Consider the following 14,841-nt stretch of genomic DNA (forward strand, 5'->3'; position numbering starts at 1 on the left):
TTTTATTTAATATAATTATTTATTTATTATTATTATTATTATTTTAATTATTTTATTTTTATACTTTTAATATAACTAATATTATAATATAAATTATATTTTAATAATTATTAAAATATAAAATTATATTAAATAATATTTGAATTTTAAATTTAATTATTGTTAAGGTGGTGTAGGGTGTTTTTAATAAGAAAAAGAAAAAAATGAAAAGATATTTTTAAAGTTAAAAATGAAATTTTTGAAAAAGTTGGAGGTGTAGGATAAGAATGAAATATTAGAAGGTTAAAAATGAAATTTTTGGAGGTGCAGAATGAGATGTTGGAGGTGTAGGATGAAACACTAGTATACGGGCGAACCCATGTGACGAATTCCCTTACTATTGTGTCCCTCCCGCCAAGTCCCAAAACCAGAAACACCATTTGGCGCCCAAAAGAGACGAGCTTCAGTTTCAGGTTTAGTTTCAGATTTATTCTCCGTTGCCTCATTTCCCTCCAAACCAAACCTTACTCTTCTTCTTCCTTCTTCTTTTCGCACCAAACCTAACTGCTTGGGAAGCCGCCATGAAGGTCCGGTCGGTGAAGTTAAGGGAGGCCCACGGTGCCATTGGCGGCCGCGCGTCTTTCTGCTCCGTTCTGTGGGACCAGCAAGCCAGTCATTTGGTTACCGCTTCCTCTTCCGACATCTCCATCTGTATCCACGACCCCCTTTCCCCCTCCATCTCCCCCAAAATCCTCCGCCACCACCGCGACGGCGTCACTGCCTTGGCTCTTAGCCCCAATTCCACTTGCCTCGCTTCCGGATCCATCGATCGCTCCGTCAAACTCTACAAGTTCCCCGGTACTCTATTCTTTTTCTTTTTTTCCGTCAATGGGAACTTAACAAATTGGATTAAGCAACACAATTTGTCCAATTGCAATATGGACTCTACTGTGTCAAATTGTGTATATGTCATACAACGATTTCGTAGTTTCTTCCACGATTTTTTTATCTGGGTTTACTTACTCATTTGTATACAATCTTCGCATTTTAGGCGTTACACTTGTAAATTAGTCATTTTAGTTCATCCACTGGCATATAATATCTATCATTCAAAATTGTAGGAACTAAAACAGGTTAGAAATGTATGTAAAGGGATTAAAATAGACTTCATTTTTTTTTTTAAATTTCACACTAACGTTCCTTCTTGTTGTTAGTGGGTACTGAATATTTTATTTCTTACCAGTAGTAGGACTGAACGAATTGTATCCGGCAGAAAATATGACCAATTGCTTTTTTGACTGGTGCAATGCCCCCATATGTTAAGGGTACATTTAGCTACACAAGTTAATGTGGATTTATTGAATAAGTTATAGGGAGTTCTTTTTCTATTTTGTAGACATTTTTAAAATAAGATGATTACATGTTTTTTCATAAGCTCTTCCTGACATACTTAACTCACTTCCATTCTTTTTTTGACGATTGCTTAAAAGTTTATAGACATTCGTTTCTATTTTTTGATTGTAATGAATTTTAGGGTTGATACTTGGCAGGTGGAGAGTTTGAGAGAAACATTACAAGGTTTACACTCCCAATACGTTCATTGGCATTTAACAAATCAGGGAGCATGGTTGCTGCTGCTGGTGATGATGAGGGTATCAAGCTTATTAATACATTTGATGGTACCATTACTAGGGTTCTTAAAGGACACAAAGGGTCTGTCACTGGTTTGGCTTTTGACCCTAATGGTGAATACTTAGCCTCTATGGATTCAACTGGAACTGTTATTTTGTGGGAGCTTCAGTCTGGGAAAATCATTCATAACCTCAAAGGCATAGCTCCTGACACTGGACTAGATGTTTCAGCTGTGAATGTTCTTTGCTGGAGTCCAGATGGTGAGACCCTAGCTGTTCCTGGTTTGAAAAATGATGTTGTAATGTATGACAGGGACACTGCTGAGAAGTTGTTTTCTTTGAGAGGGGATCACATACAGCCAATATGTTTCTTGTGTTGGTCACCCAATGGCAAGTACATTGCTACCTCTGGTTTAGACAGGCAGGTTCTGATCTGGGATGTTAATAGGAAGCAGGACATTGACAGACAGAGGTTTGATGAAAGAGTGTGTTGCATGGCGTGGAAGCCAATTGGGAATTCCTTGGCTGTTGTGGATGTTATGGGGAAGTATGGTATTTGGGACAATGTTATTCCTTCGTCTATGAAGTCTCCAACTGAGGATATACCCGTGAAATATAAGAGCAATGGGGTTCTTTTGTTTGATGAGGAGGATCATGAAAATAGTGCAAGTGGAAGCTTGAGTGATATTGGTGAAAATAGTAATGAGGAATTTGAGCCAACAAGCAGGAAAAGATTGCGTAAACACTCCTTGAGTGAGGAAAATTTAGGTGAGGATGGATATGAGGAAATTGCATTGTATCCGAAGGCTGATTCTCACAATAAACGAAATCGATCAAGCAAGGAAAAATTGGATAGTGGGAATATGGGATTTAGAGGCACCATAATAACATCTAAGGCAAAAAGGCAGGAGGCATTTCAGCCAGGATCTACACCTTTTCAGCCTGGAAAAAGGCGTTTCTTATGCTACAACATGCTTGGATGTATAACCTCTATTGAACACGATGGATACTCCCATATTGAGGTATTTTAATGCATAAGTGTTGATAGTTCAAGCTTAACTTTCCTTCCGGGTTACTATCATTCCTTTGTGAATTTCAGTTAATAAAATCAATTTTAGCATAGAGAAGAGTTGACATGTTTTTTGCTACAGATTGATTTTCATGATACTGGAAGCACTCCACGAGTTCCTTCAATGACTGATCATTTTGGATTCACAATGGCAGCTTTGAGTGAGAGTGGGAGTGTCTTTGCAAATCCTTGTAAGGGGGAGAAGAACATGAGCACCCTCATGTATCGCCCATTTAGCAGCTGGGCTAACAATAGTGAGGTTAGATTACTTGCTTAATCTAGCTGAAGAATTCACTGATTACTTTTATATAAGAAAATGCATATAAAAGAAGATATGTAATTACATTACTTTTAGTTTTGCATTGTTACCAGGACATACAACATTTCAGTTCTTATGACTAACACTCAACATGATGTAAAATCTTACCATATTCTCACTTCAAAATTTTTGCAGTGGTCTATGCGCTTTGAAGGAGAAGAAGTGAAGGTTGTTGCACTTGGCGCTGCTTGGGTTGCTGCTGTAACTAGTTTGAACTATCTTCGCATCTTCTCTGAGAGTGGTTTGCAGGTTTTTTTTTTTTACATTCATATCTTATTTACATGTTTTTTTTATTTTCAATAGCTGAACATAGGAAACGAGATACTTTCCCAATTTAGAAGGTTTATAGGTTTGAAGGATTGATAAGTATGAACTTGAGTTTTGAACTGTTTTATTTTTTGATCTTAACCCATGTGATGATCTGTAGTCGTCCTGAAGCATTTACGCCTTTCTGCATCGTTTTCATGGCAGAAACATGTATTTACACTAGATGGGCCAGTGTTGACTGCAACAGGTTTCAAGGAGAAGCTTGCAGTTGTCACTCATGTCTTTGATTGCCTTTCCTCAAATGATCAGGTTGGTTCCGTGTTGAGGTTTTATTTAGTATTTATTTACCTTTTTAAGAGGCTATGTAACTCGTAGAACATAGTCATCTTATTATAAAAACATTACAACTTCATTAATTATATATTTCTGTTAGTGTCTATAATGATATGTTTTTTCTAAAACTTGCAGATGCTAGAGTTTATAGTATTTAATATTCCTCAAGGGATCCAACTCCTTCAAGGTCGATTACCAATATCTCCTGGTTCATCCCTAAGTTGGTTTGGGTTTAGTGAGGAAGGCCAACTGTGTTCATATGATTCGAAGGTATTAATTGTGTTTATAGTTACTGTTGATATTTGGTATTTATTCCCTTTGCTGTGCATCCTGTTATTCTAACTGATTTGGTAATTATAATATACAGGGTGTGCTACGATCGTATACAAGCCAATTTGGTGGCAGATGGGTCCCACTCTTCAGGTTCAATAATCGTTTAACCATATGAACTGGTTTGATGTGTCTATTATTCTCGTGCCTGAGATTTATTTTTTCTTTTAACTTTCAACGCGCAGTGCTTCAAAAGAGAAGTCAAACGAAAACTACTGGGTGACGGGGTTGAATGCAAGCAAGTTATTTTGTGTGGTATGCAAAAAGCCTGAAGAGTTCCCTCAGGTACAAGATTGATAGACAGTTTAGTGCATTCTGCTTTTCTTGTTTTTCTGGCAACTAATCATTAATTGATATTCACTTTTCTACTAGGTCATGCCTAAGCCAGTTCTTACTCCGTTGAGTCTTTCATTTCCTCTGGCTTCCTCTGACTTGGGATCTGAAGTCCATGAAAACGAGTTTATGATGAACAACTTGCATCTCTTTTTGGTTTGTTTTTCTTATACCCTTTTCAAATTTAATGATCATCACTCTATTTTAGCGAGTCAGTTTCAAGTCTTGATTCAGATCTACTTCACTTGCACCTTTAGTTTGAGTTGTTTTTATGAGTTTTATCCAATACCTAAATTTGTAAACATGATACATGCAGATTCAGAGAAGAATGGAAGAAATGGCATCTGTAGGTCTGGACACTACTTCACTTGATGACGACGCTTTCAATTTGGAAGCAGCGCAGGATAAATGTATACTGAGGCTTATAGCATCATGCTGCAACAGTGAGTTCATTAGAATCTGTTTTTCGTTTCACTTTGTATGGCTTTAATTGTGAAAGTGAAAAGTAATCATACCTGGCCCTTATGGATGTTTCAGGCAATAAGCTTGTGCGAGCTACTGAACTTGTGAAACTTTTGACTCTGGAAAAATCAATGAGAGGTGCGATAAAACTTGTTACTGCTCTGAAACTTCCAAACCTGGCCGAAAGGTTCAGCAGCATATTGGAGGTAAGCCTCTTGCGTCCTAACAAATGTACAGTTTAAACAATTGTTAGCAACAATGCACTGCCATCTTTACCTTGTAATCGCTGCATGTTCAAAACAGGAAAGGCTACTCGAGGAAGCAAAAAATGCTACAGAAACCAACATCAAAGAAAACTGTGTTGCACCCATTAAAGCTGATGCTCTTCATAACGCAATCAAGGCCCCAACTCGAACTGAATCATTAAACGCAGTTACAATGTCATCACCAAAATTATCTTCTCCATCATTCATAAAGAAAGACAAAACTCAAGAGGGAGGTAAAGCTGGCATAATTAGAACTCCAATGGTAAATGAAACTATGAAGGGAAAGCAGACAGGGGAAGAAACAAGTGACAAGGTGGGGAAGGTGGGAGACATGCGTCAGTTGGAACAAACTCCTCATCCATTAAAGAAGAATGGACTTGACAAATCAGAGACTGGTTTGGGACAATCAAATCGTCCGTCCAATCCATTTTTGAAGTCTACTATCAAGTAAAAAAATTCACCTACTCTAATCATGTCAAAAACACGGATGAGCTTTCAGGGAGTTGAAATTAATCATCGGAATACGGTGTCTTACAGAGAAGAGGCTCGCCTCTAATTCACGTTGCCAGGGAGAAAATGGAACACACTTTGTACATTATAAAATCTTAATTGTAACTAATTTTTTTGATTCAATATAAGTTCTTAGGACTCCGATTAGCATGCCTGTTCTGTTTTCTTAAGCCCCGTTTTCCTTCTTTATTCACGGGCTGGCTCAGGGTCTTTGTCCGGAATTTTGTTGAGCTTAAGTTCTCCTATTTCTTCCAGTACATTTATGTAATTTTCATGAGATATCTTAGTATTTATTACATTTGCTCATTTTCAGAAAATAAGAAACAAAAATTACAGTGAAATAACTAACTAAATATGTAGATGATTGAATGGAATTCGTACAAGGAAAAGGTGCCCTCCGCTCTTTAAGAAAAATAGGAAACTTGTCAACCAATGTTTCTATTTAAATTAATATTTTAAAATTTTGACTAATAATAATACTAAGTTGTGGTTATCTAAGTCAGTAATAATTGACCATTTAATATATTGAGTTAACTTAAACAAAAATGAGTCAAAGTTTAAAATTTACTTGAATTTATTAACATTAATAGTTTCGGATTCTTTCATTTGTTTGCACTGGATTTTTTAGTTAATAGTTCACCATAGAGGTATTATTAAATCCTTCGCAATAATTAAATCTTAAAAAAATACGAATTTTCAATTTTAACATAACGAAAGAGTTAACACGTCACAATTTATAACAACGTAAGGTAACATCCTCTTATAAGTCAAGATTCAAAAATCATAGCTAAGACACAAATTCATTAGAAAGAAACCGCGTTATCTAAATACAACATGGTAATTGGCTCCCAAGTCAAGGGATGTTTCTGTGTACCTGACAAAGTCATTTGACAAAAACAACTTTGTTTAGACAAACCGGAAATTAATTGTTTTCTTTAATTTATTTTCATTTGGTTCAGCTGGGATTGAAGCTGAAATTGCAACTAACTTGAGTATTGTGTGATTAAAGCTGGAAGTCATGCATGAAGACCCGACTTTAGTGTTTATTTTGAAGCGGAAGTCATGTACCTAAAGGACGATTTCTTTATCTTATGATCTTTTTTGGATTTTATGATATGAAATATCTTATTTATTCAATCTGTTTAGTTTTTTGGTATTTATATTTTCTGTGTTAAGTGTTTTGAAAAAAAATATATAACGTATCAGTTTTAGGTTATTAAAAAGTATTATTAACTTAAGGAAATATAAAGTTATTTTATTTGAATTCCATTATGCTAGAAAAAAATTTTATAATTATAGAAATATATTTTTTTATCTATAGATAAAAATATGAATTTGTGACTGTTTTTTGTTGAATTAGTTGGTGGTAATATTTAAAATAATTTAGAAGCTTATTTGTATATCTTGAGAAGCTCATAACATGGTGAGTTTCTCAATAATTTAACACTAAGGGAAAATGTAAATACCTTAAAAAAATAAAAATTGTAATAAAGTGACTAAATAAATATTATAAAAAGATGAGACTTTATTATCTAAATAGAGCATTTCTTATATTATGACTTTCATCTCGATGATAAAAATATTTTTTAACTAATTTGATCTTAGTTAATATTTTTCGTTCTTGACTATTTTTGTGAGAGCTAAAGGTGAAATTTGGTTTTGTTAAATAGATTAAGAATCCTCATTTAATAAAATAAAATAAAATTTTATAAGCCTTGTACACATTATGTCGATTGTTGATTGAGTTGACAAATGTCATTAGTTATAAAGGCAATAGGAACAAATAATAATAATGTGAAAATATGACAATGAAAGAGATTAAAACTCCCTATAATCACATCACTAATTATTTAATTTAACTATTAATAACATTAGTTGTAGTAGATCAATTTAAGGATGTCTCCTAAATATCAAACTCAGAATTTTCATGATTATATATCTGTTATCTTAACAAAAACTAAAATAGATACAGAAAATGTTTCATTCAAAATAGAGTTCACACATTTTTAGGGGTGTCAATGCGGGTCGGTTTGACCCATTTAGGCCCATTCTGTCATTGGCTCGCAAAATGTGAGTTGAGTTGGCACCTTCTGTTTGATAATACAGACTCAATAGTCTATCTTATTCCATATAGGTCAAGATTCGTCGGCCGACCCACAATATATATATATATATATATATATTTTAATTTCCTGATAAGAGAGAATAATTTAAACACCAAAAAGTGGTCTCCTTTATCTACTTTATTGTTTTCTAGATTAGGCATTTCCACCAGCATAAAGACAACTCTTGTGACCTACAAAATAAACAAAGAGCAAAGATTGTAAACTTAGCATGGCATTTTATGGGGTATACAACAACTACACTAAAATCCAAGTTTTTAATAAGTCATGATGGATGAAATGGGTACTTGGATTATTTGTTGATAACATGGCTGTTTGCGAGAAATCACAAGTCAATGGATTCCGTCAAGTAGTTTGATACAATAGGCATATGCATCATGGTTTAGTAAAGTGTTAGGTTCAAAACAAGCTCCTCACTGTTGAATTGCAGCACAATCAATTCCCTGCCCACAAGCATAGTCCAAATTTGCTTGTAAATGTGCATCTGAGACACCGATTTTTTTTTTTTACATGGGTCGCAGGCTGGCCTACCCCACCGTGTCTCATGTCCATGCAGGTTGTGAGTAATGCAGGCCGGGCCTATGCGGGTTGGTGGGCTTGGAATCTCAACCCAACCCACATTTTTTCGTGCGGGCTTACAGTCGGCCGCGCATCCTACCCTGCTTTACCATTCCTAAGCATTCTGTTGGTTTTGTTGTCATACGGCCATACCTCTTGCTTCTATCATATGCCAGAGTCCACTTTTTCTAGTGGTATTTGATCGAGAAAGCCGCTTGCTAGAATTATGATCTTATAACCGCCAACTTAGGTTGAAATTTGGATGGTTTCGTCTCAGAAGCTGTCACAATGCATTAAATTAAGTTATTTAAACAATTGAGGCATGACATATTATTGCAACAATTGAAAGAATCTTATCAATATTTCATTTGTCTTGCTTCCAACAATTACAAATGATAAAAAGAATATTTTTCGGTTGTCATATAGAGTAATAACAGTCAATAAAGTGTCATAATAATTATAATAAATTTAATTTTTAAAATTATAAAATGATGAAATGCATATAACAAAACTATAAAATGAGGGTCTTATACACCTCAATATTAGAGAAAAATTTACAAGATGGTTTTAAGATGATATGGCCTGGTGAGACTCACCTAAAGATAAGAGTTCATGAGAAGATCCTATAATATCCTTGAACTGGAGATGTTCTAAGAATAGCGTGAAAACAAAACTTTGAAAGAAAACTGAACTCTTCGATTATAAGTGAGAATGATACCTATTGAAGAAGGATACTTCCTTCCTCCGAATTATTTATTTTCTCTCATTATGAATACAAAATGTACTCATAATCTGATTGCATTTGCATTTGAAATTCTTCTTTTTCCTTTCCATAGTGATCCTCTTCAACATGTATTTCACAATAAATTACACAGCGTGCTATACAGTTGTATTTGCAGTGAAAAAAATGTTCACCGGATCTACGAGTCATAGACAAGGGACAAATCCTGCACAATTCATGTTTCCAGTCAGGAATGATGCAAAGAATTGGATTGAACATATATACCGTATAATACGGAAGATAACAGAAGCAGTTCTTCTTAACTCCGTTGATACTTATGGAGTTCTTCACTCAATAAAAAAATATTAAAGACTAACAATGTAGTCCACCAACTACCAGTAATCTCCACAGGTACAAAATCCGTTTTTGAAATGATGAAACCGCTTGTTGTCCCTTACAACAATATCCCTTTGAACAACTTTTGATACTAATTTGATTGCATTGTGACAGTCTACACATATGCGTAAATTTTTGCAAACCCTCAATGTTGTACCTTTAGCCGTATTTAATAGACCAAAAGAAATTGCAAGCTTCTCGCTATGGTTCTTCAGTATCTTAATCTTTTCCTCTTCTTCCAATTCATGAAGCACACAACTTGTGTCGGGTTTATAGCCAATTTTGCTTATTTTTTTCTCTAATTTATTCCAAGTCTGCTGAATCTTCTTTGATTCCAAAAGTGATCCATCACTGACAATAAATCTATAAACCTTTCCTCCTATTTCAATCCAACTGCAGCCAGCGTCTTTATGAAGACCAATCTCCTTCATTCTCTGCCGTACCTTTCTCACCTCGTCCCATTTTCCTAATCCAGCATACAAGTTTGATAGCAATATATAATTCTCAACTTTATCTGGTTCCAATTCTAATAACTTTTTGGAAACTTCCTCTCCAATATCCAAATCCCCATAATTCCTACAGGAACTGAGCAATGAACTCCATATACCTGAATCTGGTTCATCTGGCATCTCACTTACCAACTTTAAAGCTTCTTTTAGTTGCCCTGCTCGACCAAGCATATCGATCACGCATGCATAATGTTCTAACTTTGGCTTGACACCATACAAACTCTGCATCTGACCAAGATATTTTAATCCTTCTGTTACTATGCCAGCGTGGTTGCAGGCCATTAACACTCCAAGAAACGTAAAAGAATCCGGCCTGCAGCCATTATTTTGCATTAATTCAAACAGCTCAATAGCCTTCAGTCCATGCCCATGAATTCCATATCCTCCAATCATAACATTCCATATTGCTTCATCCTTGTTATTTACCCTATCAAAAATGTTCCGAGAATGTTCCATACATCCACATTTAGCATACATGTCTATCAATGCACAAATAACAAAGGTATTGTCAGATAAATGAGCTTTCAGTGCAAAGGAGTGAACTTCTTTCCCCAGCCGCAATGATGAAACCTGCGAACAAGCTCCCAGAACACTCATTACAGCAATCTCTTGTGGCTCAATTCCGCTTAAGAGCATTTGTTGAAATGTATCAAGGGCCTCACAAGGAAGTTCATTCTGTGAAAAGCCAGAAATCATGGCATTCCAGCATAGTAAACTCTTGTTTCCCATCTTATCAAAAATTAACTTTGCTCGTAATATACTGCCACATTGAATATAAAGTGACAACAACGATATCCCAAGAAATTTATCCAATTCTAAACCATTACGCATCATAAAACCATGAATCTCTTTGCCACAGCTAAGGAATTTCAAGTGCGCACAAGCTAAAAGAAGGCCACCAATAGTAAACTGATCAGGATTCAAGCCAGAATCTCTCATCACAAGATACAAATCTAAAGCCTTTCTGGGAAGGCCATTTTGGGCGTGGACACCAATCAATGCATTCCAAGAGCTCACCGTTTTCTCTTCCATACCACAGAAGACACGCTCAGCGCAATCCAGCAAACTGCACTTCGCATAGGCAGTAACAAAAGCATTGGCTACCAATTCATCAATCTGAAGTCCACGCCTAAGAGCATAACCATGAAGTTCTTTCAAGGTCAGTAGCTCATCCGAACAAGCTGGCAGAATATTTAACACCGTCACCTCATTCACCTTCACCTTGTCTTCTACCAGCATCTCTCGCAGCAGTGAAAACACTCCACTAAAATCTCCTTCCTTAGAGTATCCACCAATCATGGTATTCCAAGAAACAACATTCCTCCCACCATTCATATCAAACAAAACTCTCGCCTCCCCCATGTAACCGCATTTCGAATACATATCCACAAGGGAATTATTCACCGTCACTTCCTCACTAATGCCAAGTTTAAAAGCCAAACCATGAAGAACCATTCCCATTCCCACTTCACCTAGAGTTGCGCACGCAGGAATCACCGTCACCATCGTAGCAACATCAGGTACCAAACCTTCTTCCTCGCTTAACAGTCCCTTAAAAACACCGCAACACTCCTCAAGACCCCCATTCTCAGAATACGAGTACATCATCGAGTTCCACGTCACCAAGTTTCTCTCCGGCATAGTTTCAAACACCTTGACGGCACTATCTACGAGCCCACATTTTCCGTACATGGCAATAAGCGCGTTCCCCACAAAAACGTCAAAGAAAAGACCAAACTTCAAAGCTAGCGCGTGAACCGCTTCGCCGAGTCCCGCGTCCGCCACACCGGCGCACGCTTTAACCACGCAGGGGAGCGTGAAGTTGTCGGGCACGAGCTCCTTCGCGTAGAGCAAGTCGAGGAACAGCGAAATCGCGTCGCGGAAAAGCGCGTTTCGCGCGTAGCTACTGAGAAGCGCGTTGTAGAGGAACAGGTCCTTCTCCTTGACGGCGTCGAAGGCGGAGCGAGAGTCCGAGGGGGACCCACACGCGGAGAACATGGAGATAATGCGGGTGTTCAGAACGACGTCGTTGCGGAACCGATGCGACGCCGAAACTATTGCGTGTAGCTTTCGCCCGACATCGATATCCTTGCGGAGCGTACATGCTCGTAGTAAGAGTCCAATGGCTTCTTTTATAACGTCTGAAGAGGAAACGACGGCGTTTTGGGTCTGGGAGTGGAGCAAGTTGAGGGCTTCGTTGAGGTTCCCGGAGTCGCAGAGATTGTGTAAGCGTTGGAGAAAGGGTTGGTTTATTTTGGCGCGTGAATGATCGTGAACTATACGTGGTGTTGGGAGAGAAAGAGAAGATTTTGGAAGCGTAAATGAAGAAAAATGGTTCTTTTTGTTGTGTTTCCATGTCCAGCTGCTTCTGTTATGGCATGAGAGAGTTGGTGGCCACACAGAAGCCATTTTCACACTTCAGTTTCAGTTCACTCCAATTTCAATGGTAGTTACAAATTCGTTAGCCATAGAGGTGATAAACACCAACCACTTAGTAACAAAAATAAGATAAATAATACTTTTACACAAACCAATCTTTTACATTCATATGATATTATTTTTCTTACTTTTTTATTTTTTTTCTTAAAAAAATATTAAAAAAATATTCTTTTATAATATTTTACCCTTAAAATATATGCTAAATGAATATAAATGTATACCAATGTACCATTACTACAAAAAAAAATGCCACGTTTTAATTTATTAATTTTAGTTTAATATGAACTTTCACTCCATATTTTTGTCAGATAAGGTAAATTTTATAACTTTATTATACATAATTTTATTTATTTTATAGATGATATTTTTATTATAAATAATTATTTTAGTTAAAAAAAATAATTGTTAAAAAAATGGTTAAAGTGAAAAGACATTAAACTTAAAATGTAAAATTAGTATATTAAAACACTAATACAAAAATGGTTTTTTATACCTCTTAAAAAAGGCTTTTTATACCTATCTTTTAGTAGGTATAGAAACAAGGGGTATAGAAAGTTCACGATCTTTTATACCTATTTTTAAATCGGTGTAGAAAGTTTTCATTTTTATACCTGTGTTGTTCATAATAGGTATAAAAGTCTTATATTTACACCTAATACTATGGGAGCAGGTATAAAAAGTCCTCATTAGAGAAAATTTTCTTTTTATACCTACTGGTGCTATAATAGGTGTAAAAAGTGACGTTTTTTTTGAAAATATTTTATTTGTATGTATTAATATCCATATTCAGACCTGCATAAGATTCAATCCCAAAATACAATTTAAATATCAATAACAAGTAAAATAATCAATATTATTTTCATCAACACATCAAAATGTAATATCTACCTAACAAAGTTCGTAACTATATTTACCTAACATAGTTACTTAACATATTACATATAAAATAGTTCCTAAACTCAAAATGTAATATTGAAACATCCAATCATTTACAAATGGTTAAAAGAAATGCAGCCCATTGCTCCCGAACATCCTTTATGACATGTTGTTCCATTGGAGACGTGTCATCAAATATCTACACAATGAATAGTTTGAGTAAAGTTATAATATTAATGGCTTAATATCTTAGTTATAAAATGTTCACATTACCAATTTCCATGAGTCAATGATATTTGCGGATATAATTTTCTGCATGTGCCTCATGACATAATATCCGCACTCAAAGCTTCCCGGTTGACGTGAGCACTACAAGTTAAATTTATAAAGTATCATAAAATTTATAATTGTATTTATAGTTTGAAAGATTAACTACTTACAGTTGGTGCAATGAACTGCAACTTCTTTCTAGAGACGATATGTGTTCCCTGCAACCTTGAATATGCCTCAACCACTCTATAAAGTTAAATGTACATTGAAATGAGAACTTAGTAAAATCAGATATGTCTACACTACAAATAAATTATTAAAAACTTACAATATTAGTGTATTTTTAATTGCCAAAGTGTGAGGTTTTTTGTGCAATGAACATAAGAGAACTACAAGAAACTGTTGAGGAAGAATTAATAACAATTGCCAGTGACCCCTGTAGATTCAAACAATAATAGTGTTAAATAACATTTACATAAATAAAATTTATTAATAAAAATTATATACTTACTGTTGCAAATAAGGTGCTAAGTACACTTGCTTTTTTCCGTTTACAAAAGCCTCTAAGAGGTAGTTTTGGACCTCTTCACCTTTATTCCCAACTCCTTGAATGGCAACAGGGTCAATAAAACCATAAATGTGATCATTCTTCTTTTCAATGGTCAACCGATGTAAATACCTTAAACATTGAAAATGAATAATGTTAGAATAAAATATTGAATATATTTAAACTTCATAAATGTAGAAATTTACTTACAACAACCAAAGTTGTAGTACTGATATACATAACATATCAGTGCCAGAGAGAATTTCAAAAATATCCCTTTGACATATGAAGAAAGAGAGTGAAGATGTCCTGTTTGTGACTTCAGGAGGCATTTGTAACTCTATAGGAGAAAGGGAGATCTTCACTGCCAACACACCAAGTTGTTCTAGAATTATGTGTTGTGGCGGCTGCAACTGTTGTTGCAGTGATTCATTCATATCTTCCTGCCCTTGTGCTTCAACCTAGTATACATATTTAAAAACTTACAAAATATTAATATTACTAATAAAAACAACAAAGTGCATAACTAAAACAATTACCTTCTTTACAATTGCTCTTGATAATCTAAGGGGCCAAAGGATAAAATTTCCAAGGGCATGTCCCACTGTCTGAACATCCTCAGTGGGCACAGGGACTCCAGCTGTAGCATTTCGTACGTCTACAACCACCACTCTCATCATATCAGCTGTAATGGTTTCATGGTGTATGGTTGACCCCAATGTATACATTTTACCTAAGTTAACCAAATAATATTTGTAAAATATATCAAAGAATATGATTCAACAAACAAGTACATTTAGACAATATAATAAGATAAATTACCTAAGGCCACCAAGCACTGTAGGGCATCATCACTAAACAACTCGTAGTCTGCATCAATAGTGGGAGAAGCGTTTTGAGGAG

The 14,841-nt window shown here is 35.5% G+C and overlaps 2 protein-coding genes across 4 annotated transcripts; one reads left to right on the forward strand and one right to left on the reverse strand.

The window, feature by feature from the left end:
* Positions 1-334: 334 nt before the first annotated feature.
* LOC108329939 (protein ENHANCER OF LHP1 1) lies at positions 335-5,788 on the forward strand. The gene is made up of 12 exons (XM_017564334.2): positions 335-837; positions 1,530-2,632; positions 2,762-2,938; positions 3,134-3,247; positions 3,470-3,574; positions 3,734-3,868; positions 3,966-4,021; positions 4,114-4,213; positions 4,301-4,417; positions 4,578-4,704; positions 4,799-4,929; positions 5,027-5,788. The coding sequence occupies exons 1-12, from the start codon at positions 561-563 to the stop codon at positions 5,438-5,440; spliced, it is 2,856 nt and encodes a 951-aa protein (XP_017419823.2). The 5' UTR covers positions 335-560; the 3' UTR covers positions 5,441-5,788.
* A 1,619-nt stretch (positions 5,789-7,407) lies between these two features.
* On the reverse strand, positions 7,408-12,250 carry LOC108330055 (pentatricopeptide repeat-containing protein At1g18485). 3 transcript variants are annotated; one of them, XM_017564514.2, is made up of 3 exons: positions 8,777-12,250; positions 7,910-8,460; positions 7,408-7,795 (listed from the first exon to the last, which is right to left on the reverse strand). In XM_017564514.2, the coding sequence occupies exon 1, from the start codon at positions 12,213-12,215 to the stop codon at positions 9,294-9,296; it is 2,922 nt and encodes a 973-aa protein (XP_017420003.1). In that variant the 5' UTR covers positions 12,216-12,250; the 3' UTR covers positions 7,408-7,795; positions 7,910-8,460; positions 8,777-9,293. The 3 variants fall into 3 exon arrangements, with proteins under 3 accessions (XP_017420003.1, XP_017420002.1, XP_052732927.1); XM_017564513.2 differs by lacking the exon at positions 7,408-7,795 and having other exon boundaries at positions 7,829-8,460; positions 8,899-12,250; XM_052876967.1 differs by lacking the exon at positions 7,408-7,795 and having other exon boundaries at positions 7,829-8,460.
* Positions 12,251-14,841: the final 2,591 nt, after the last annotated feature.

This window comes from Vigna angularis, chromosome 4 (assembly GCF_016808095.1).
Source record: "Vigna angularis cultivar LongXiaoDou No.4 chromosome 4, ASM1680809v1, whole genome shotgun sequence".
NCBI classification, from domain to species: Eukaryota; Viridiplantae; Streptophyta; class Magnoliopsida; order Fabales; family Fabaceae; genus Vigna; species Vigna angularis.

What these genes read in the sequence shown, in the direction of transcription:
- LOC108330055 (XM_017564514.2), bottom strand. Translation starts at nt 12,215, where the DNA reads ATGGCTTCTGTGTGGCCACCAACTCTCTCATGCCATAACAGAAGCAGC.
- LOC108329939 (XM_017564334.2), top strand. Translation starts at nt 561, where the DNA reads ATGAAGGTCCGGTCGGTGAAGTTAAGGGAGGCCCACGGTGCCATTGGC. An exon ending in CAAACTCTACAAGTTCCCCG is followed by an intron (nt 838 to 1,529) that starts GTACTCTATTCT and finishes GATACTTGGCAG; the next exon opens with GTGGAGAGTTTGAGAGAAAC. An exon ending in AGATGGGTCCCACTCTTCAG is followed by an intron (nt 4,022 to 4,113) that starts GTTCAATAATCG and finishes TTCAACGCGCAG; the next exon opens with TGCTTCAAAAGAGAAGTCAA.